This window comes from Leucoraja erinacea, chromosome 35, assembly GCF_028641065.1.
Source record: "Leucoraja erinacea ecotype New England chromosome 35, Leri_hhj_1, whole genome shotgun sequence".
NCBI classification, from domain to species: domain Eukaryota; kingdom Metazoa; phylum Chordata; class Chondrichthyes; order Rajiformes; family Rajidae; genus Leucoraja; species Leucoraja erinaceus.
Genome location: NC_073411.1, coordinates 13,136,998 through 13,161,483, shown reverse-complemented (window position 1 = coordinate 13,161,483; position 24,486 = coordinate 13,136,998). Strand labels below are relative to the sequence as shown.

Here is a 24,486-nt window from a genome sequence, read left to right as displayed (position 1 = left end):
ATTGGATGAATTCACCCAAACAGGAATATTTGCAAGGTTGGATAGAAACACAATTAATGGAACGCTCTCTCAAAGAGCCTGTGTGGATATGATGGGTTAAGTCGCTTGCCCGCGGGTGATGGCTGAATGCAGATCAACTTGTGATGATCTATCCAAGATATGGATGTCAATTGTACAGCAAAGCTAAGGCTTAGATATTGAAGTACCTGGCAGAGAATCCATCCTAAACCTTCAACATAGTTTAATCATAGATCATATCTCCTGCATTGACAATTTGGGGGGGGGGGGGGGGGGGGGGGGGGAAACAACTATTTAAATACAAGAATACAATGCTTACCATAGTGTTTAGGTAATTCATGCAAACAAACAGATTCACCAAATTAACCACAATCCACTATCGAGATGAATAGTGGAAACATCCAGGAACCTCCAGCTTGTTCTTCATTAAATCAATAATTTTAAATAGTTAAATCAATTGGTTTAAAACAGGCAAATGAGTGAACTAAACTTTTGTCAATTAAATCTCTAAGGCAAGGTTAGACTGAGATGACAAAGCAGAGATGAGGAAATTACAGGCAACATGAGGGGGGGGGGGGAAACTTTTGTCAAAAATAAAAAGTCTGAGACTAAGGCAAGGCCTCTGCCATGACTCCAGCACTGAGGGATGACAAAGCAACGAGCTGAGGAAATGAAAGCAAAATCAAGTGACTTCAGTAACACCAACAGATCCGATACTGGAGTCAGAGCAGGACATGTCCCTCTTTGGACGTAAAGCATAAAATAATAATGCAAGTGTTGATGAGAGATGGCAAACTCCACATGTAGTCGTCTTAGAGAGGGGTCGAACAAGGGAGAACTCAGAAAATAGTGATGGTGAAGGGTAAAAATGTAATGCTGCTTTGGAACCTCTTTAAGGTTGATGAGATATAACTCCACATGTTAGAGAGGGAGAGCAAGGGAAGATAATGGTGAAGGGTATGTAATGCTGAGGCTCTTTAAGGCGCTGGTTAGTTGTATCGTGAGCAGTCTTCGGCCCCATATCAGAGGAGGGATGTACTGGCATTGGAGAGGGTCCAGAGGAGGTTTGCGCTAATGATTCCCAGGAAGGAGTGGGTTAACATGTGATGAGCGTTCGAAGGCACTGGGTGGAGTTAGGAAGGATGAGCGGGAGACCCCATTGAAACTTACCGGATAGTGAAAGGCCTGGATAGAGCAGCGAGGATGCCTCCACTAGTGGGAGAGTCTAGGACCAAAGGCCGTAGCCTCAGAATAAAAGGACGTTCCTTCAGAAAGATGAGAACTTTTGTTAGAGGGTGGTGAATCTGCGGAATTATTTGCCACAGACGGCAGTGGAAGCCAAATCAATGGTGGAGATTGACAGATTCTTGAATAGTGAGGATGTCAGGGTTTTATGGGGAGAAGGCAGGAGAATGGAGTTGAGAGAAAAAGATAGATCAGCCATGATTGAATGGCAGATTAGACTTGATGGACTGAATGGCCTAATTCTGCTCCTTGAATTCATGAACTTATAAAGCCATGGTCTGATTCATGAAGCAGATTTATGAGTCTTGCTTGAATCTCTACTGGAGCATGTGGTTACAGCACTTTGTTGCTTCTGCCCAAACAGAGTTTTGATGGGGAGATGATGGCTGGAAATAAACAGGAAGGCTTTTTGAAGCGTGATTAGATATATCAGAATCAGCAGAAGGCATGAAGAAAATTTGATTGTACAATATTTGGAAATAATAGATTGGGAGACACAGTTTGAAGATGATTAATAGACAGAAAACAGTCAGAATTGTCAAGTTCGAGTTGTTTGAGGGGCTTTTTAAAATGAAGGTGAAATGAGAATATGCTGGTCATCAACAGTGGCCCTTTAAACATGGTACAAGCACAGCTAGAAAGAGGCACAGAGTGCTGGAGTAACTCAGCGGGTCAGGCATCATCTCCGGAGAACGTGGATAGGTGAAGTCTCAGGTCAGGACCCTTCTGAGTTACTCCAGTACTGTTTTGTTTTGGTAAACCAGCATCTGCAGTTCCTTGTGTCTTCTAGAAAAAAAAACATAGGAAGCAAAGTTTCCAATCCAGAAGATAGGAGCACAAGAGTTAGGACATCTTGCTCTTAGTGTATAATCCTTTGGCAAGGCTGCAGCAGCAAGACTCCATGTCATTCACTTCTCATTTATTAAAGGACTCAAATGCCTTTGAGGTGCAATGAAAATTTGCGATGTCAATTTCTGGGCTACGGGGAAATTTTAGTTGAATAGCTCAACAATTAAATGAATGATAACATGGTCTCATCTCAAGATCTAACCATTGTAAGGGATGACTAGATGTTGAGGCTGTTTCATCTGGCTAGAGGGGTTGTGGCTCAGACACTATCACAGGATGAAGGCAGGCCGAGCTGTGGAGAGGTTTCGTGTGAAGGAGTTTGCAAATACATCTCTTCTCTGGGCCAAAGCGGGTGTTCCAGTCCTTGTGAATAATTATCAAGAAGACCAGTGGAACAGTGGTTCGAGTGGACACTGCCCAAGGGTCAGATCAACTCGTACACCAAGGGGATGAATCGTATTCCCGCTCCTGTTTGGTTTGTACGTATTTGAGCACTAACTGTACAACTTGCATGAAGGCACTGCCTCACAGCTCGAGTGGCAGGGGCTTCAATCCTGACCTCCGATGCGGTTTCGCTGGAGTTTGCACATTCTCCCCATGCTTCCATTTCCAGCCACATCCCAAACAAAGCATTCGTCAGCGGATTAAATCGGCCATTGTAAACTAGGGAGTGGCAGGATCAGGGGGGAATTGATGGGAATGAAGGGGGGAGAAAATTACATGGAATTAATGCAAATGGATGCTTGGGCTTGGCAGACTTGATGGGCCGAAGGGCCGATGACAGTGCTGCAATGACTCCCCTATCCTGATGCTCCACACTACCAAGCTGCCTGTGATCAGGCACCAACACCATCTCACCATGTCCCATCTCCCTCATAGATAGCTTGCCAGATTTAAATTAGCTCTCAGGTGACCTTCCTGACGTTGAGACGATCTTTGATTGCGCAGCTTGCATTCTGGTTTAAGACCGAGGAACAGCCACAGATGCCGACAGGTTTTCCCAGCGCGGAGGTTGTATAGCGGTCAATGGGATCGCTCCGATTTGCCCGCAGGTTCCTCAGAGGGCAAGAACGACAGGGTGACCACAGTGGCGGCCAGCGTTCCTGCTCCGGCCAGGAGTTTGGTTCTTCCCGGAGTCCTTGCATTCATCCAAGCTCATTTGGCTTTAGCTACGGGAGAGGATAGACAAGGGGAGCTAGAGGGAACATTGTGGTCCAGTCTCTTCCATGGACGGGCCAGCATGGAACACACACAACTGCATATTTAACATGTAGTTCCTGCCAAGTTAGTGCAGGCAAAAGCTGGATGCAGTGTTTGATTGAAGATGGTAAATGGTGTTGGAGGAGAATGACTTGAAGTTTGGGTGATCCCACCCCAGGAGATTACTGACTGTATTTTTGCACCATTACAGAGCACAACATGCTGTTGTATGGGTGGGACCAGTCTCATAGCAGAGAGGTGGTGGCTCGCCACACTTTCCCACAAAATCAAAACGAGAGATTGAACAATACGAGATGTTCTGGGCAACATGGAGGCTAGAAGTGAACTGAAGATTTCAAAACCGAAATCAATATATCTGGAGCAACAAAAATCTCAGCCATGGTCAAGGAATAGCTCGAAAGCATTGCGTGGGGAAGAACTGCAGATGCTGGTTTAAATCGAAGATAAACACAAAATGTTGGAGCAACTCAGCGTATCTGGAGAGAAGGAATGGGTGGTGTTTTGGGTCGAGAAGTCTGAAGAAGGGTCTCGACACATTCCTTCTCCCCAGAGATGCTGCCTGTCCCGCTGAGTTACTCCAGCACTTTGTGTCTATCTTTGGCTCGGTAGCATTGACGGGCTGAAAGGCCTCTGTTGTTCCTGCACTCAGATTGGGGTTAACACGCGATGAACTGAATGTGCCTTACCCCATGCAGAAATGACCCCTCTGCTGTGAAAGGTCAGTCCGCCTTGTGCAACATACAAAATAATTCCAATGGCTTCCAATGGACCAGCTGGTGAACAGCTTGGCACAGAGACAATTTGGGCAACTCGTGCATGTTTGAATGAAAAGCTCGGCCCTTATTTTTACTCAGATTTACAGAGACGAGTGCTGCTGTGGGTCCAGGCCTGGATGAATCCTCTGAGGCCGCACAGATTCCACTCTACACTGGAGGAAACACCGACTTCTTCCTGCACCATTCACGAATCACACACACACGATCTAATGAACACAGATCAGGTCATGCACAAATTCTTCACACTGGGTATAAATTCAAGGACGGCGGTGGTTCAAGATGGCAACTCGCCATTAGCTTCCCAAGGGCAACTGGGGATGGGCAGTAAATAAACACTGGCCTTGCCACAGAACAAAGGGTGGGGGAGAAAGGTCTTTCACACATTTGCTTCCAGTATCCCCCAGCCAAGGGCAGTGGATATGTGGCTACACAGTGCTCATGACCCAGCTACCTACACAACACAATCACACCACTGCTTGCTAACACATCAGCAACTACCAACTGACCAAAGTTGGCTCGATTTGTGCACGACAAATGTTCACATTAAAAGATTTCAATTAAGTTTTCCACAAGAAAAATTTGGCATCTTGGGTTGAGATTTACTTCAAACAATTCAATTGTTTTGGGACGAAAGCCGAGTGAATCGTGGCGTGGGAAGCAGTCACAGTGGCGAGGCAACATTTTTGCACAGCGGACGAATTCTAACGGGGTCAGCAGAGGGTGAAGAAGCCTCCAAATGGGCCTTGCTCCTTGTATCGCTACACGCAACAGAAAGATGTGCGATTGGATGGAGACACCTGGCAAAGAGGTGAAGCAAAGCGGAGCTGGTGCAGTACAATATTCAACACTGCAGTAAGGCCGGAGATACTAAATGGAAAAATCGTTTCCTCTGTCGGTGGAATGGGAATTTCCTGCAGGGAGAGGAAGCTTCAGAACTACAAAGTCCCTTTATTTGGCGTGGATCGGAATTCAGCGAGCATCCTCTGTGGAAGGAATTAAAAGAGAAGATTCTGGGATTTCTATTCATCTTCCTCACATCCGAGTGCGTAGATCAGGTCATGTCTGGTCCAGCAAACCGCACGTTTCTCCAAGTGAGCTGGCAAGGGTGGAGATGGACTTGCTCGGAGGTCCGTGTAACCTAGATTAAGTTTTTCCTGGAGGGATTTTGCATTGTTCTTCCCGGTTCCAATGCCATTTGTTTCCCCCCGCCTCTTCCATTAAATCAGAAGATCGACGAGTGGCCCCATTGTGTATGAGACGACCAGGTGCGGCAATTGTGCGGGGCTTTCAATTGATTGACCGATGCAGTGTGGAACTTGGCCCTTTGGCCCGTGCAGACCATCGATCGCCCCAGCCCTGTGTGTGAACACACTTTCCCATCCACTCCTCGCGTGCACTCGGGGGGCAATTTACAGAGGGCCAATTAACCTACAAACCAGCACGTCTTTGGGGTGTGGGAGAAACAGGAGCACCTGGAGGAAACCCACGCGGTCACAAGGAGAGCATGAAAATCACACAGGTTTCGAGCACTCGAGGTCAGGATTGAACTCAGGTCTCTGGCGTTGTGTGGCAGCAGTATTACCCGCTGCACCACCTCGTTGCCCACTGTGGATGGATGACTTTCTTGCCCACTATGGTTGCACAGAGACAATCAGTAAGACAGGCAGCATGTGCAGAGGTGAAGATTGCTGTTAGTATTAACTGTTTCTTTCCACAAATGTTGCCTAACGTAGTGGTGGGCTGTTTCCAATCCAACCATTTTGCAATCCCTCTCTTCCTGATGATGCGACTTTTCCAATTCTCAGGGAGACACCCAATGACGTTTCTCCAAACCCAGCTTGGACAGCGTGCTCCATGATAGCAAGGAATATGGAGCAAACAAACGCCACGGGTTAAAGAAGGAAGGAAACATGTGAAAGCCTCGACTGAACTGGGCTTTATAATGGTTTGCTGGTTTCTAAGCAATGGCAAGTTGAGAAATCTGTTAGCTACAAGACCCACATTGTTACTATCAGACCTGTAGCAGAATAGATGGACAAACTAAGTGACCAATGCCTCAATCCTAACTGAGTAATACTAACCAGGTGGTGTGGGGGTGGTGGGGGTGATGAGCAAACGCTACTGAAAATAAACCACCAATGTTATTCTTCATCTGCTTGGCTGTCACCTTCCTCTAGTAAACAGTGGTCTATTCAACATTCTCCTTAATCTTCGTCCCCTTTGATCTCTTGGTTTCACACTTTACCCTTCCATATCTCTGTGTCTCCCTCTCCCCTGACTCTGTCTAAAGAAGGGTCTCGGACCAAAACGTCAGCCATTCCTTCCACCCAGAGATGCCGCCTGACCCGCTGAGTTACCCCAGCATTTTGTGTCTGTCCTCCAGGTTAATCAGGTTAATTTGTGTCTGTCCTCCAGGTTCGTGCCCCCTGCAGGTCAGGCTGTGGGGAGACGGGGTGGGGTGCAGGGAGTGGACAGCCGGCGAGCTGGTCTACCGCTCGTTGTGATCACATCACAACACTGATGCTACACACTAGTAAAGCTCACTGATGGAACCCCCAACCTCTGCACCATATACACTGCTGGGGAGGTCAGTGTAAGATCTCAAAACCAGCGAGTGAGACGCACTCAGACAAGACGACGAGGAATCATGGAACCAAGGCGTGAAAGCCTTTGGAACCTTCAAAATGGAGATGAGCAGCAATTTCTTTAGCCAGAAGGTGGTGAATCGGTGGAATTCAGTGCCACAGAAGGCTGTGGAGGCCACGTCATTGGATATTTCTAAGGAGAGATTGCTAGGTTCTTGATTAGTAAGGGTGTCAACAGTTACAGTGAGAAGGCAAGAGAATGGGGTTGAGAGGAAAAATAGATCAGCCATGATTGAATGGCAGAGGAGAATCACTGGGATGAATTGCCCAGTACTGCTCCAAAGTCTTATGGTCTTCAGAGATGGAGCAGGTACCTTGTAAATAGATTTGAGAAGCAGCATCGATATGTTCCTTAGTCGTGTGGGTCTCGCTTGATATATCTGTAATGAAATGAAAATGTGAGCGTTCTGGAGGGTTCAGCGAGAGGGACTGTTCTAGGATCGGAAGGTTTAAACTGCTCATGGTTTCCGCCACAGACAGCATGTTGCCCAGTACAAGGTAGGACTATTGAATTGAAATTTTGATTGAAAGATACAGCCTGGACATGGGGCCTGCTGCCTATGAGTCCACACCAACCAGCGATCACCCGCTCACCCTAGTTTGATGCTATCCCACTTTCCCACCCACTCCCTACACACTAGGCGACAATTTACAGAGGGCCGATTAACCTACAAACCCGCAGGTCTTTGGGATGTGGGAGGAATCCAGAGCACCCGGAGGAAACCCACGCACGCGGTGACAGTGAAAACGTGCAAACTCCACACAGACAGCACACAAGGTCGGGATCAAACCAGGATCTCTGGTGCCGTGTAGGGAGTGGCTCTACCAGCTATGTCACTGTGGCTCGCACTGGGATCACGAGGCTGTCAGTACAAGCACTCAGTGCAGAAACTTGTACACGAGCCACATTTGAGTCTGTTGCTTGGGTGGAGTCCATGAGCAGCACTGATTTTCACAGGCAATACTTATCTTCCAAGTAAAAATACACTGTTTCTTTCAGGCTAGTCATTGTGTTTGGTTTCCTCACCAGCTTGCCCTGTCATTTCCTTCTAATCCGGCGTTACTCGGGGAAACAAAGACATTTTAAAGTCAACCATATTTCTGCAGCCAAAAATAAGCAAATAAATGTTTTGGGTGGAAAACAAGCCCACGTCGCACCTTGACCAGGGCTCCAGTCCGCATCGCATCGCATCGCTCCGTGTGATGGGCCACCACCCTCAGTCGCAGCGATTGCCGCACAGGCCGTCACAGGTAAAACAGCAGTTCGGACAGCATGGCAGACGGCTCCTGGTGCAGGGACTGGCCGCACAGGAAGGCCAGCTTGTGGGCGTACTTGCAGGGAGCTGGCACCCGGATGGTACCCGACCAGTTCCAGTACATGTGGCACAGCTTGAAGGTGAGCCTGCAACACAAAGGGCAAGGTTTCCACTGGCAATGGTTCAAAGGTTCTTGATTAGTCACATACACCAATTGGTGTTGTGAAATGCCCATTGCCTTTGCAGCACAGAAAAAAACAAAACAACATAATAATAAAGAAATTTAAACATAAAAAACATCCCCAATGGTCCCCACTGTGAGGGAAGGCACAAAGTCCAGTCCCCATCCCCATGTCCATGTCCACCCATAGTCGGGCCTATATAGGCCTCCACAGTAGGCTTTACAGAGTCCCGATGTTCCAGGCGTTTCTTGCCAGATGATGGTGCTCCGGCGTCGGGAGAATCCTCGCAGCGCACTGGGGATGGGAATAATAGGATAACCGCATAGTGCTGGGGGAGGGTCGGCACGGTGGGGCAGCGGTAGACTTGCTGTCCAACAGCGCCGGAGACCCGGGTTCGATCCCGATTACGGGTGCTGTCTGTACGGAGTTTGTACCTTCTCCCCGTGACTGCGTGGGCTTTCATCGAGATCTTAGTTTCCTCCCACACTCCAAAGACATGCAGGTGTGTAGGTTAATTGGCTTGGTGTATGTGTAAATTGTCCCTAGTGTGTGTTGGATAGCGTTTATGTGCAGGGATCGCTGGTCGCTGCAGGATCGGTGGGGGGGAAGGGCCTGTTTCCGCGCTGTATCTAAACTCAAACTAAACTCAGCGGGAGAACATGGTAAAATATAAAGCTTCTTTAACGAGTGATCTCACAGCTCTGGCCGCCTACCTCTGAATGTGGTCAGGGCTGAGGTTCAGACTGTTAAATACACAGATGTAGCGCGTGGGGATTCCACAACCCTGGTGAACAGTGTGTGCCATCAGGAAGAAGTCAGGCCTGCAAAAACAAGAAGAGCACAGTGAATATCAAGGCTGACTAAGTCATCTGTCCTTTTCACACCTTACCGTCCATATCTCCAGTCTCCCTCTCCCCCGGCTCTCAGCTGAAGAAGGGTCTCGACCCGAAACCTCACCCACTCCTTCTCTGCAGGGATGCTGCTTCTCCCGTTGAGTCAGGGAGTCGTGATGCAAGCTTTTTGTAGGTCTTGGTTAGATCGCATTTGGAGCATTGCGTGCTGTTCTGGTCGTGCCACTGCAGGGGGCTCATGTTGTTGACCCACCCCCCCTGTGGTGAGTGAGCCATGTCAACTGACCTCAGTCAGGCCAACGACAACAAACAGAGAACAGCTTGGCGCCAACCCGGAGCATGCGCCCTTTATAATGCCGGGAACCTACGGGTGTCGAACTTGATGGCATCACCCTGCTGCAGACTTCTGCTGCCTCAAACGCAAGAAGCAGCAGCCACTGCAGGAAGCATGTGGAGGCGTTGGAAAGGTTGAAAACCAGCGCGCTGGTCAGTGCTAGAAAGTATTAGCTAAAAGGAGGGCTTTGTGACACTCTGTTGCAGATTTTCACACAGAGAGTGGTGAATCTGTGTAATTCTCTGCCACAGAAGGTAGTTGAGGCCACACAGTTCATTGGCTATATTTAAGAGGGAGTTAGATGTGGCCCTTGTGGTTAAAGAGATCAGGGGGTATGGAGAGAAGGCAGGTACAGGATACTGAGTTGGATGATCAGCCATGATCATATTGAATGGCGAATGGTGCAGGCTCGAAGGGCCGAATGGCCTCTACTCCTGCACCTATTGTCTATGTTTCTATGTTTGACAAACTTGGATTGTTTTCTCTGGTGCGAGAGAGGCTGAGGAGAGAGCTGGAGGTAAGAGGCAGACTTAGGGGAGACAGTCGGAATCTTCCTCTCCCCCCCGCGAGGGTGGAAATGTCAAATACTACTGGGCATAGCTTGAAGGTGAAAGTTGCAATGTTTAATGGAAAGTTTTGTTTTTTAACAAAACCTCAGTTTTGTGGCCAGTGCCTGCAACACGCTCTCAGTGGTGGTGGTGAAGGCATTTATGAGGCCTTTAGATAGGCACATGGAGATGCAGGGAATGGAGGGGTATGTATCACATGCTAGCGGGGGGGGGGGGGGGGAAGGGAATATTTTAATGGCACGTTGTGGGCCAGAGAGTCTGTTCCTGTGCTGTTCTACTTCCTATGAATAGGCCACGGCTGTGTGCAAACCCCCAGGATCCTGCAATGCTCCAAGCACAACTACATTGCTCTTCAGTTGGATGCTTCGGCAACTGTTGGTAGGGCAAGGCCTTGTTCCAGATACCATTCTCTCCCTTTCCTCCATTGCTGGGAGAACTGGAGGCTTAGAGAGAGCACCAGAGGGCTCCATCAATGTCTACAAGGTCACCACCGTTCCAGGACGGGCTCTCACCATTCCTTTGTGCTGACGGTGTGGTCCAGCACAGTGCCGGGAGGCGGGATACTCAGTCTCCCCGACCCCGACACTGCGTACAGTTTGGTGCCAATCCTCTTCTGCACCACGATCACCATCATCTTGGGGTGGTAATCACTGAACACGTCAAAGCACTTCAGAAGCTGTGGAATCTCGTAATCTGTCACCGTGCTCAGCTGCGAATCGGACACGCCATCCCGGTACACAGCGATCTTCTCAGGCAGGCAGTGGTTGATCTGCAGGCAAAACACACAAACAAATCAATGCACCTTTGAAGTCTCTGGACTCAGTGATTTCCTGACTCCAGCATTAGCTCATTCATCGTCAATGCTGATGGGATGAAACGGAATGGAATTCTAACAATGTCAACGCTCCGTACATTAAGGCATTCGGCTGACGGGAAAGAGAACAAAGCAGGAGAGAAAACCCATCAGTGCAGTACAGCTCGCTTCCATTCCACAGCATGTGAGAAGATCATTCCTCAACCACGTTGTTCAGCACATGCCATTCCTCTGCTTGTTGAAATACAAATGATTACCTCGTAATATTTCTTTAAGGATGCCACCATACAGATCTTCAAGCCATCGATGATTTCCTGATTGGGCATCTGGAAAGCCACTCTGGAAAACCACTTGGTCATTGCTCTGGGGGCAGGAACAGGTGAGATGCAACAGTCAGTCTCCAGATTGATTCACCACCACACACCTCCAGTTACGGGGTACATTGGCACAGCAACTCACCAGCAGATGAGCAGCCAGATAGAATGGAGTAGCTCATGACTGTTCAAACCCCACCATGGCCACAGGGGGATTTAAACGCATCAACTCAAGGGGGGGGGGGGGGGAGAGAGGGGAGGAGAAGAGGAGAAGAGGAGAGAGAGGAGAAGAGGAAGAGGAGGGGGGGGAGAGGGGAGGGGAGGGGGGGGGGAGGGGGAGAGGGGAAGGGGGGGGGGGGGAAGAGGGAGAGGGGAGAGGGAGAGGAGGGGGGGAGAGGGAGAGGAGGGGGGGGGGGGAGGGAGGGGGAGAGGGGGGGAGAGGGAGAGGAGGGGGGGGGGAGGGGAGAGGAGGGTTAGGGAGTAGGGATAGGGTGGGAGGGAGAGGGGTAGGAGGGAGGGGGGAGGGAGGGGGGGAAAGGGGTGAGGGGGAGAGGGAGGGGGGGGGGGGGGGGGGGGGGGGGGGAGAGGGGGGAGGGGGAGGGGAGGGGGGGGGAGGGGGGGAGGTGGGGTGGGAGGGAGGGGGGGGGAGGGGGGGGTGGGGGGGGGGGGAGAGGATTGGGGGGGGGGAGGGGGGAGGAGGGGGGGAGGGGGAGAGGAGGGGAGGGGGGGGGGGGGGGGGGAGGGAGGAGGGGGGGGCAGGGAGAGGGAGGGAGAGGAGGGGGGGGGGGAGAGGAGGGGGGGAGGGGAGAGGGGGGGGGGAGGGGGGGAGGGAGAGGGGGGGGGAGGGAGAGGGGAGAGGAGGGGGGGGGGGGGGGAGTGGAGGGAAGGGAGAGGAGGGGGGGGGAGGGAGAGAGGGAAGGGGAGAGAGAGGGAAGGCGAGAGATGGAGAGGGAAGGGGAGGGAGAGGGAGAGGGAGAGGAGGGGGGGAGGGAGAGGAGGGGGGAGAGGAGGGAGAGGAGGGAGGGAGGGGGGGGAGAGAGGAGAGGGGGGGGGGAGAGGGAGAGGAGGGGGGAGAGGGAGGGGGAGAGGAGGAATGTCAAACAAAAATCTGCCACTCATTCTTTCTACTATTTAATCTTTTTATTTTGGCATTTTTATGCAATAAACGTCTAGCATTTTGTTTTTACTTCTATGAAATGTTGCTGCAGTTCAGTAATACCAAGGAATGAAGCAAGAGCCAGTCTAAAGATTATGCAACAAGGCTCTATCTGACATGTCGAGGTGAAATCTGACATGTCGAGATAAAGAGTGCAAAGGTTCGCCAGATTGGACGGGGGACAAGAGGTACATTTGTCCCGTGGGGATGATTAAACAAACTGGGTCAAAATGCTCGAGGGTTTCGATGAATCAGAAGTGTCATTGACAAAGAATTCTTCGGGGCTTGGCAAGATGGGTGAAAGGACGGCGCCCACAACCTGTGTGACTGGGGTCAATTCAGGACAGAAATTCAGGAGATGGGGTCATTCAGGACAGAAATTAGATGAGATTTCTTCAGAGGGCAGCTAATGTTTGGAATTCTCTACCTACGTGAGCTGCGGACCTCAGTCGTGGTATTTTCAAGACAGATTGATAGATTTCCAAGAAAGATTAGAAACAAGGAACTGAAGATGCTGGTTTACAAAATGCTGGAGTAACTCAGCAGGTCGGGCAGCATCTTTGGAGAACATGCTATAGGCGATGTTGCAGATTGGGACAGATTTCCAGATATTGAAGGAATCAAGGGATACACAATGCTGGAGTAATTCAGCGTGACAGGCAGCATTTCTGGAGAGAACAAATGGGTGACGTTTCGGGTTGAGACCCTTAGTCAGAGTCTTGACCAAAAACATCTCCCATTCCTTCTCTCCAGAGATGCTGCTGGTCCCGCTGAGTTGCTCCAGCATTTGTCTACCTACGATTTAAACCAGCATCTGCAGTTCTTTCCTACACAGGAAACAAGGGATGATGGGCTTAGTACAGGCGTGGGAAGATCGGGTTAAAGATCAGCCATGGGACTAGCTTAGATGGAGCATCTTGATTGGCATGGGTACGGGGCCGAATGCCCTCTTTTCATGTTGTATGGCATAATTTTACTATTCAATAGAAGCAGGGGCAGCACTGGTAATAGACATGTTTTGCTACAAGAAGCTAGATTGTTGCTTAAATTAATTTTCCTTTTCCGTTTAAATAATCCGTCCCGGTGACAGACTGCTGCACGAAGGATGTAAGGATTAAAGGGCCTGTCCCACTTACGTGATTTTTTTCGGCGACTTGCCGGCACCCGTCATAGTTGCAGCAGATTGCCAAAAATTTTCAACGTGATGAAAATCCAACGGCGACCAGCAAAAGCTACGACTCTTTGGGCGACTGCTCACGGCCATACAGGCGACACCCCGCGACACGTTTGGTCGTGAGCAGTCGGCCAAATAGTCGTACCTTTTGCTGGTCGCCGCTGGATTTTCAACACTTTTGAAAATTTTCAACTGCAACTACGCCAAAAAATATCTTGTAAGTGGGACGGGCCCTTGTGGGAGCAGTGAGACAAAGGTGAGAGGAGACAGAGAGATGCAAGCACAAAAAACAGCTGCGTGTGATCACAGACTACATTCAACTCTGAGCTCTTCTGTCCCTGACACGTACACATGAGCACATTTCGCACATTTTAGCCTCACTCCACTGGTTGCCTATTCAGTTTAGGATCCATTTTAAAATTATTTTATTTGCTTTTAAATCCCTGAATGGTCTTGCCCCGCCCTACCTATCTGAGCTTCTACACCCTTATACACCCGCCCGCTCTCTCAGGTCAGATAATCAGCTGCTCCTGAGTGGGCCTAAAACTAAGCTGAAGCTCAGAGGGGACCGTGCCTTTGCTGTGTCGGCACCCAAAATTATGGAACGATCTGCCTTTCCACATTAAACAGGTCTGTTTTTAAATCACTTCTTAAAACCCATCTCTTCTCCGTGGCCTTTGATACCCAGTAAGATGTCGACTTTATTTATTTATTTGATTTAATTTCTTATTTTTTGATTGCTTTTATTCCGTGGCTATTATTTTTACTCATGTTTTATGTCTTTTAATTTATTGTTGTATATCATATGTAATTTTTGCGCCTCATGTGAGCTGTTATGGTGTCTGTTTATGATGTCTGTTTATTCTTCTGTACAGCACTTTGGTTAACATTGGCTGTTTTAAAATGCTTAACAAATAAAGTTGGATTGGATTGGATTGACAGCCGAGTCATAGAATCACAGCATTTAAGGTGACAGTCCGAGCCGATATAGATTGTGCCCTCATGAAGAAAAAATATATACTTTATTGATTGCTCTGAATAAAGTGGCAACGTGTACTTACTTGTTTAAGCTGGCAACAAATCCAACAACAGAACGCTTCCCCATTACGGGGTCATGGTACACATCCATTCCTATCACCATCAGCTGTTTCTATAATAGGGCAGAAACACATGCATAGATAACACTGTCATTTTAATCAGGGCAAGGCCCTGTTACACACCACGTTTAGGGAGGAACTGCAGATGCTGGCTTAAACTGAAGTTACACAAAAAGCTGGAGCAACTCCGCGGGCCAGGCAGCATCTCTGGAGAAAAGGAATAGGTGACGTTTCGGGTCGAGATGCTTACTCAGACTGAAGAAGGGTTTTGACCCGAAATGTCGCCTCTTCAGGGATGCTGTCTGACCCTTCTTCAGACTGAAGGAAATAGGCAACGTTTTGGGCCAAAACTCTTCTTCAGACTGAAGGAAATAGGCAACGTTTCGGGCCGAAACCCGGAAACGTTGCCTTTCGGCCCGAAACGTTGCCTATTTCCTTTGCTCCATAGATGCTGCCGCACCCGCTGAGTTTCTCCAGCATTTTTGTCTACCCATGTTATATTGGATGATGGGCTGTGCAATTAAATTAAGTTCATTTGAAATTGAAAAACTCACCAAAGGGGATAAAACCTCTGGTTCAAATGGTTTGAATGCAGGCATTTGAAAAGAACCAAGGAAATAAAGAACATAGGCTATTTAGTGCTACGCAAATATTAATTCATTACAGAAAGGTATAGAGCCCGAGAACTAGTTGACAGCTAACATAATATTTGCCTATATTTGCACTGGGGTGGGACCTGCCCGGTTAAACACACAGGTTACATATTAATGGGAGCAACCCTTGCTAATGGAGAGAAAAGAAACTACAAGGTCCAGGTTATACAGCATGAAAACAGGCCCCCTTGATCCAAAATGCCCACGCTAACCAATATGTCCAACTGAGTCTGTCCCACCTGCCTGCATTTGGCCCACAATCCTCAAAACATTTCATTCATGTCCAAATTTAGAACGGAGACGAGGAAACGCTTTTTTCTCACAGAGAGTGGCGAGTCTGCGGAATTCTCAGCCTCTAAGAGGGCGGTGGAGGCAGGTTCTCTGGATGCTTTCAAGAGAGAGCTAGATAGGGCTCTTAAAAGTAGCGGAGTCAGGGGATATGGGGAGAAGGCAGGAATGGGGTACTGATTGGGGATGATCAGCCATGATCACATTGAATGGCGGTGCTGGCTCGAAGGGCCGAATGGCCTACTCCTGCACCTATTGTCTATTGTCAAATGCCTCAAACATTGTAACTGCACCTGCCTCGGCTAGCCTATTAAAGTATGGATTTCTAAAAAGGATCAATTTGCTCGCATAGTTTCATTGATTATTTAGTTGTTGTGTGGCATCAATGGGTAACCTTGATGGAATACATGGAGATTTTCATTGCGAATGAGGTTCTGCAAGTCTGTGACAAAGCCGGCATGTCACATTCCCTCGGGCAAATTGTGTACATTTGCTCTGAAATGAAAGTACCCTTGCATGGCGTGCAGTGGATGTTGACACCGCACCTTGTTGGCACTGGCGGCCCTGATACACATCAATGTCTGTACCCATATACAAAGAGACAAGATGGAGACCAAGCCCACACACTCACCAGTGGAATGTCCACGCCCCACAGCTCTCCACCCAGTTTACAATTAATCTGCAGGAGGATCTTTTGACAGATGCATCGCATTCGTGCAGTCTGAGAGATAGTCCGCACATTAATTACCTGGCAAGAACAAATCAGTGCAACGTTAGTGAACAACATAAACAAAGGCTCGACCCATCCTAGTCATTCCTCCTTCTCCCTGCTCCCATCAAGCAGAAGGTACAGAAGCTTGAAAGCGCGCACCACCAGACTGGGGAATAGCTTCCCCGCCCCCTCCATTATCAAGCTTCTGAACGGCCTTTCCAGAAAGCTAGGGTATCATCGCCAATGTGCACTCAGCTCGGGTAGCAAAGGGTTAGGATTCTCCTTCCAACAACTGCCTCCTGCTGTCCATAAATTGACCTCTTACCTGCGAGGGGACTGGAGATTGGACACAGCACAATTTCTTTATGGCGTGGTACAGGTCATCCCGGGTACCAGTCACAAGACACACCACTATCTTAACCGACGTCTGGAGGGCAAGAAACATTGGCAACAGATTAAAATGTCAAACAGATATAGAACCGGTCCAGGGCCACATTCCATGTTGGGTTTCACACTTTTTCTCACAGAGAGTTGTGAGTGTGTGTGGAATTCTCTGCCTCAGCAGGCGGTGGAGGCCGGTTCTCTGGATACTTTCAAGAGAGAGCTAGATTGGGCTCTTAAAGATAACTGAGTCAGGGGATATGGGGAGAAGGCCGGAACGGGGTACTGATTGGGGATGATCAGCCATGATCACATTGAGTGGCGGTGCTGGCTTGAAGGGCCAAATGGCCTACTCCTGCACATTGCCTATTGGATAAGCTCGATCTCGGGCTGGGAAGTGATAAAGAGGAGAGAGAGAGAGATGCAATGTCCCAGTAATACTCCCTCTTCAGCCTCGATTACCATTCACCCTCATACCGTGTGTAAGAAAGAACTGCAGATGCTGGTTTAAATCGAAGGTAGACACAAAGTGCTGGAGTAACTCAGCGGGTAAGGCAGCACCTCTGGAGAGAAGGAATGGGCGATGTTTCGGGTCGAGACCCTTCTTCAGACTGGCAGGTTTGGATTCGCAACTTTTTGTTGCAGAGGAGATGCAGAAATGCAGCGAGTGACCGGCAACCTACGTTGCTCTCCAGGTGTGACTGAAGGGACCGGATGTAGGTCTGGGTCCTGTCGTCCTTCAGCTCGACGTAGGCAGGCTGCAGGACAGTCATCCCGATGGGCTCCGCCACCTTCGACATGCAGCTGATCAGGTCCTTCGCACGTGTTGCATTTTGCTTCGAGCAAAAGAGCGTCCAGCAATGCATTGGAATCTGCGTGTCAAAACAATTAGAACGCTATTCGAACCATTCTGAGACCCTTACAACCCCTCGACCCCGTCTCACCACCCCTGACCCCCAAATATACATGATTAAATATTCACTCACGTATCGGACTGATATAATGGAACTTCTTTACACACAGGGCAGCACGTTGGCACAGCTGCTGCCTCACCGCATCAGAAACCCAGGTTTTATCCCAACCTCGGCTGCTGACTGTGTGGAGCTTGCAGGTCCTCCTTTTGCACGTCCAACATTTTGAACTTTTTCGGCAACGTATTACGGGTGCCGGCAAGTCGCCGAAAACATTGCGTGTGGCACAGGCCCTTAATGGTCACAACTGCAATGTCTCAGTGGATAAAAGGATAGAGGTGATACTATTGAACTAATTAGGGCAGAGGGCATTCCTAGAGAACATATTGAACCAAATGACCTATTTACACAGCGTGTTTGATAAGGGAGCAGACTTCATCAATATATCTCAACCAAGCTAAATTAGGTCTGTTACTGCGCTTCATTCAATTGCACTCTGCAAGGGCTGCACGCAGTCTCTTTAGAACTTACCGCCGAGATGACTTTCTCCCGTGAAACCTCTTTAGTCCAGTTAACATCAGGCCCGCTAGGAAATGACTTGTGCCGGACGATGATCTTCTCAGGGGGCAACACTCTTGCCTCCGTCTGTTAAGAGAACTCGACCAAGAGAGAGAAAAAAAAACAAAATACGTACAAAAATGAATGGGGTTACCCCAAGCCCGCTGTGTAAACATCGTCTAACATTCACCAGTGATGGCTTATTTAAAAAGAATATGTACCCACTGTAAACTAACTCTGCTCCTCACCTTTCCTGAAGAGGCTCAGCGGCTAACACTCTCATTTTTAAAGTCAGGGAGCTGTACACCACGGGAACATGCCTTGACCATGCCATAGTGGGCATAGTGGGCTAGTTCTTGTCTTCATTTGGCCCATAGCCCTGTAAACCCTTGCTATCCATATATCTGCCCAAGGTATCATGTACTCAAGTTAAAAAGAGAGAGAGAGAGAGAGAGAGTGAGAGAGATAGAGGCATGGCAGCACTGGAGCAAAGGAATTGCTGAGGGAATGTCACACCGATCAAGGAATGCATTGGGCCCCCCCCCATGGGAGAGGCTGTCCCAGGAAAGATCCAAGGTGTAAACATTTAATCCAAGACCTGATCTGCCCTCAGGCTGACACAAGAGTCAAAGAAGAATTCCCCCCAGCTTCTCTTTCCTAGATGTTGCATAATTCCCAACACAAGGTAGCAAATGCACTGCCAGCCCAGTCAGTGCCCGGCTGTGGAAGAGAACAGATCCTGCACAGACCACCCCTGATGGGCCTGTCCCACTTGGCGATTTTTTTAGGCAACTGCCGGCGACTGTCAAGAGCCGTAGCAGGTCGCGGTAAAACCGGCGACAACCTACGTCATCCTGGCGACACCCTAGGTCAGGAGAAGTTAAGCCACGCTCATTGGCGTCAAAGCCGTTGCCGAAAAATTTTCAACGTGTTGAAAATTTAGCGGTGACCAGAATGCCGCTACGCCTTTTTGCGCGACTGAGGCGACTACTCCCAGCGACCAAGTGGCCACAAACAGGTCGCCTGTAGTTGCCTAACAAAAATCACCTAAGTGGGACAGGCCTTTTACTCTGTGCGTACACTCAAATCTCCTCTCACCCCAGGCAGAGGTGGCAACGTCACACTACTTTGCTCAGCATCACAAGTGGTTTGAAGGACCCAGAGCACAGTACAAGTGCGCAGGAGGAGTTGGGTTTCCCGATGTTGGGGAAGTCCAGGACAAGGGGTCACAGCTTAAGGATAAAGGGGAAATCCTTTAAAACCGAGATGAGGAGAACTTTTTTCACACAGAGAGTGGTGAATCTCTGGCACTCTCTGCCACAGAGGGTAGTTGAGGCCAGTTCATTGGCTATATTTAAGAGGGAGTTAGATGTGGCCCTTGTGGCCAAGGGGATCAGAGGGTATGGAGAGAAGGCAGGTACGGGATACTGAGTTGGATGATCAGCCATGATCATATTAAATGGCGGTGCAGGCTCGAAGGGCCGAATGGCCTACTCCTGCACCTAATTTCTATGTTTCATTGACCTTACGCTGAGGATGTGCCCAGCGTTTGCCAACCTGCCAGCTGCTTCAGCACAGGACAGGTGTTTGGACACAGACCCACCTTATGGATATCATCGTCAATGAGGAGACCCCAGAGGCCCAGCTGCTCCTGCGCATCGCCACTTTTCTTGATGTCATTCAGGAGTTTTCGAAGGGCCAGTTGGTGCTGCTCTGGGTTGAGGTTTATCTCTGCAGTCAGATTCTGCAAGAACAAATCAAATGCTGATATCAGAACCATGACAAGCACAGAGACAGATCCTTCAGCTACTTTTCCCGAGTTTGGCCCACGTCCATCTGAACCCTTCCCATCCATATATCTGTCCAAATTTATTTTAAAAGTTTCATTGTAGCCACATCTACAGCTTTCTCTGGCAGCTCGTTCCAGATGTCAAATACCCTCAGTGTGATAAAACGGCTCCCGATGTCTCTCTTAAACTCTCCCCTCATGCCTTAAGCCGATACCCTGTAATTTTAGAATCCTGTACCCTGGGAAAAAGACAGTGTTCACTTTATCCATGTCCCTCATCAACTTGTACAGCAAAATATTTCTCCAATTTACACTGGGCCTCGGTCTTCTGTCCTGGGCCTCCTCCACTGTCAGAGGGAGGCCCAACGTAAATTGGAGGAACGGCACCTCATATTTCGCTTGGGCAGCTTACATCCCAGTGGTATGAACATTGACTCCTCTAACTTCAATTAACCCTTACTTTCCCTCTCTCTCCCTCCCTCCCCCATCCTAGTTCCCCGACCAGTCTGACTGTCCCCAATTATATTTTATCTCTATTTGCTTCGTTGTCCACTTCTCCCAGCTTAACAATGACCTCTCCTACATTTTCCACGATCCCCATCTCTTTTGATGCCACATTTTCACACCTTACCCTTCCTTATCTCTGCGTCTCCCTCTCCCCTGACTCTCAGTCGGAAGCAGGGTCTCGATCCGAAACGAGACCCATTCCTTCTCGCCAGAGATGCTGCCTGTCCCGCTGAGTTACTCCAGCATTTTGTGGCCACCCTGGTGAATCTGTTCTGCACCCTTGAGTTCCGCCAGTGTCTTGCCCCTTGCCACTGCGGTAGTTACAAGCTCCGCCGTGCCGTTTCAAACAAGCACGCCGTGATATTTGCAGCGTCCTTCACCACCAAGACAAAGATTAGTGAAGCTTTTTATACATCGTGATACAATAAAGAATTCACGGCATTCCCCCTCTTTGGGAGGGTCAACTTGAGAACGTCTGGAGCAGCCGGTCCCTCCAAGGGCAGAGATAGTCACAAAAAGCTGGAGTTAAGGGCCTGTCCGACTTGCCAATTTTTTTCGGCAACTGCCGGCATAATTGACTGACATATCAGATCACCGAAAAATCTGTGGTGTGCTGACGTGTTGACGAGCGGTGTTTTTCCAAATGTCGCAACATTTTCTTTGTCGCCGCTGGGTTTTGAAATGTTCAAAATCTTTTGGTGCCGGAAAGAAAACGCCAAGTGGGACAGGCCCTTAATTCAGCAGGTCAGGCAGCATCTCTGGAGAGAAGGAAGAATCTATTCTGACTGCAGTCGTTCCTGTGGCTCCTCTTTCACCGTATCCTGTTATGTAGAAAGCCCATTCATATTTAAACAACTGAATGGCCCCGAGTGACGCTCGCAAGTTCTAGTTTAGTTGCAGGTTAGATAATCCCCTCTCGTTCATCAGGGGTCTTTCAGCCAGTTTTATACATGGTTACTTGCCCTCATTGCACGGAAATCCTTCCTCATCGGCTCGGGTATGCCAGTCATGTAGGACAGCTCAGGCACCAGAAGAATTTCATTCTCGATTAACTAATACAAAAGACATTTTTTTTTTTACACATTAAGAAATGAACCATCCTTCGTATTGAAACTAACTTCTCCAGATTAACTGGACATTTGCCATTGCCGCAGAAAATCAAAAGACGTCCCACCACGGCCATTCCTCCTCCTCCCTGCTCCCGTCCGGCAGAAGATACAGAAGCTTGAAAGCACGCACCGCCAGGCTTGAGAACTTCCCCGCTGTTATCAGGCTTCTGCTAAGCTAGGGTACTGTCCAATTCACCTCTACCCCATTGTGGACATTGGACGTTGTCTCTGGAACTGATGCGCTACAATGCTGAGAACTACATTCTGCACTCTGGTTTTTAATCCTCTGCTCCACTTATTGTATCGATTGTATTTAAGTATGGTATACGGATTTTTTTAAATAATTTTTTTTTTAAACATTTTCTATTTCTTAGAAGCAGTGTACAAAAGTATAAAGTGCGGCATATGACATAATACGGTTATATTGTACAGCTTCAAATTTTAGCTAAAGATGAGAAAGAAGACGAGAGAGAAAGCAAGAGAGAGAGAGAGAAAGTGAGTGTGCAAGAATAGAACCCCTAGACTACCAAATTGGTGTAGCCAATAAGAAAAACGTAGAGAAATAAAAAGGCAAAAACATAAAGTGATGATATACCTGCTTCGTATCTCTCCCCACCCATCACCCAACCCGTAATTACATTTAATTCCAAAATCGTGTTGCACCATACTATCCATCAGTATGGTATACGGATTTGACCTGCATACAAAACATAGCTTTTCACTGTACCTTGGTACAATAATAACTGATGTATTGTGCAGTAGACAAATGTCACATCACGATGGTGATGTGACAAGCTAACTGCAGTATTATTCGCATTGCCACCTTTAAGCAGGAAGTTGAGCTCTTGGGAATGGCTGCACAGGAGATATACTAGAAGGGATCATGTTAGTGGACTCCCATAAGATGGAGGGAACATGGATTGCCTTCTGTTTTACAACGCAGTAGAAACTTATAGAAACTTACAACATTCTTAAGGGGTTGGACAGGTTAGATTCAGGAAGATTGTTCCCGATGTTGGGGAAGTCCAGAACAAGGGGTCACAGTTTAAGGATAAGAGGGAAGTCTTTTAGGACCGAGATGAGAAAATTATTTTTTACACAGAGAGTGGTGAATCCGTGGAATTCTCTGCCACAGAAGGTAGTTGAGGCCACAGTTCATTGGCTATATTTAAGAGGGAGTTAGATGTGGCCCTTGCGGCTAAAGGGATCAGGGGGTATGGAGAGAAGGCAGGGATGGGATACCGAGTTGGATGATCAGCCATGATCATAGTGAATGGCAGTGCAGGCTCGAAGGGCCTACTCCTGCACCTATTTTCTATGTTTCTATGAACTGCAGATGCTAGTTTAAATCGATGGCAGACACAAAATGTTGGAGTAACTCAGCGGGTCAGGCAGCATCTCTGGAGAAGGAATAGGTGACATTTTGAGTCGAGTCCAATCTGAAGAAGGGTCTTGACCTGAAACATCACCTATTCCTTTTCTTTAGAGATGTTGTCGGACCAGCTGAGTTACTCTCCGCTGAGTTACTCCAGCTTTCAGTCTATCTATAGTGTAAAAGAATACAGACTCAAAACAAAAACTGAAAAAAAAAGAAATTCTGGAAACACTCTAGTCAGAGAGTAGTTGTGGTGAAACTAAAGTAAACAGGCTATCTGGATGACATTTCAGAAGAGCTGGATGATTGAGAACACTATTTTAAGTTGCAGGAAGACTACGGGTGGGGAGTGATTGGGCAGAGATCAAGATTGTTCTTGATCAACATGACCAAACTGTTGTGTAAGGGTGTGTGAAGAATGCTGGCGATCATTGCTATCTTTCTGGGGGAATGTAAACACGGGGAGATGGATTTAGGCAGTCGAGGGACAAAATATAAACAACACAGGAACCGTGAGATGCAGAAAGCAGCTGTTGTGGGAAATCTGAAAACTAAATGTGTCTGAGATAAACATCTGTGAAAAGCTATGATCTACATTGCCAATAATCGACCTGACACCAGAACCAGTCAGTTTTCACCAACAGGAAAGACTGGTTATACAATAGACAATAGGTGCAGGAGTGGACCATTCGGCCCTTCGAGCCTGCACCGCCATTCAATGTGATCATGGCTGATCTCCCCCAATCAGTACCCCGTTCCTGCCTTCTCCCCATATCCCCCGACTCCGCTATCATGAAGAGCCCTATCTAGCTCTCTCTTGAACGTATCCAGAGAACCGGCCTCCACCGCCCTCTGAAGCAGAGAATTCCACATACTCACAACTCTCAAACTGTCCCCCATCTGTGATCCCTCCTGCCATAATATGAGTTTCTCCAGCTTTTCTGTGTAACCTTCGATTCTCCAGCATCTGCAGTTCCCTCTTAAACTCTGTGAGAAAAAGTGTTTCCTCGTCTCCATTCTAAATTGCTTATCCCATATTCTTAAACTGTGGCCCCTGGTTCTGGACTCCCCCAACATCGGGAACACGTTTCCTGCCTCTAGCATGTCCAAACCCTTAACAATCTTATATGTTTCAATAAGATATCCTCTCATCCTTCTAAACTCCAGAGTGTACAAGCCTAACCGCTCCATTCTCTCAGCATATGACAGTCCCGCCATCCCGGGAATTAACCTACGCTGCACTCCCTCAATAACAAGAATGTCCTTCCTCAAATTAGGGGCCCAAAACTGCACACAATACCCCAGGTGTGGTCTCACTAGGGCTCTGTACAACTGCAGAAGGACCTCTTTGCTCCTATACTCGACTCCTCTTGTTATAAAGGCCAACATGCCATTTGCTTTCTTCACTGCCTGCTATACCTGCATGCTTACTTTCATAAACTGATGAACAAGGACCCCCAGATCCAATATTACTGAGTTCAGAACAGGTTCCGAAGGTTACAATGTGCCCAGATCTAATGTACATTGGACCTCAGGGGGCGCCGACTATGACAGCCTCGCCAACAGTGTCTACATCGTACCTGTCCTTGTGACCCTAGCTTCTGTTTCGGCCGATGTACCAGGAGAGGCTGGTTGTGATCCTGGATGCTAATCCCATAGTTTTTCCTGCAATAGTAAATACACCAGGTCAACGACAATACCT

General features: G+C 48.3%; 1 protein-coding gene across 1 annotated transcript in view; it reads right to left on the bottom strand.

Annotated features, from left to right (window-relative positions):
• Positions 1-6,537: 6,537 nt before the first annotated feature.
• piwil2 (piwi-like RNA-mediated gene silencing 2) overlaps positions 6,538-24,486 on the bottom strand; it is a 31,878-nt gene continuing 13,929 nt past the window's right edge. The window contains exons 9-20 of the mRNA XM_055662353.1: positions 24,365-24,449; positions 21,263-21,352; positions 19,608-19,748; positions 17,978-18,091; positions 17,219-17,407; positions 16,480-16,581; positions 16,074-16,190; positions 14,466-14,554; positions 11,018-11,123; positions 10,459-10,715; positions 8,906-9,013; positions 6,538-8,156 (exon numbers count right to left, since the gene is read on the bottom strand). Coding sequence (XP_055518328.1) covers positions 8,000-8,156; positions 8,906-9,013; positions 10,459-10,715; positions 11,018-11,123; positions 14,466-14,554; positions 16,074-16,190; positions 16,480-16,581; positions 17,219-17,407; positions 17,978-18,091; positions 19,608-19,748; positions 21,263-21,352; positions 24,365-24,449 — 1,555 coding nt within the window. The 3' untranslated portion in view covers positions 6,538-7,999. The remainder of the gene's footprint in view (positions 8,157-8,905; positions 9,014-10,458; positions 10,716-11,017; positions 11,124-14,465; positions 14,555-16,073; positions 16,191-16,479; positions 16,582-17,218; positions 17,408-17,977; positions 18,092-19,607; positions 19,749-21,262; positions 21,353-24,364; positions 24,450-24,486) is intronic.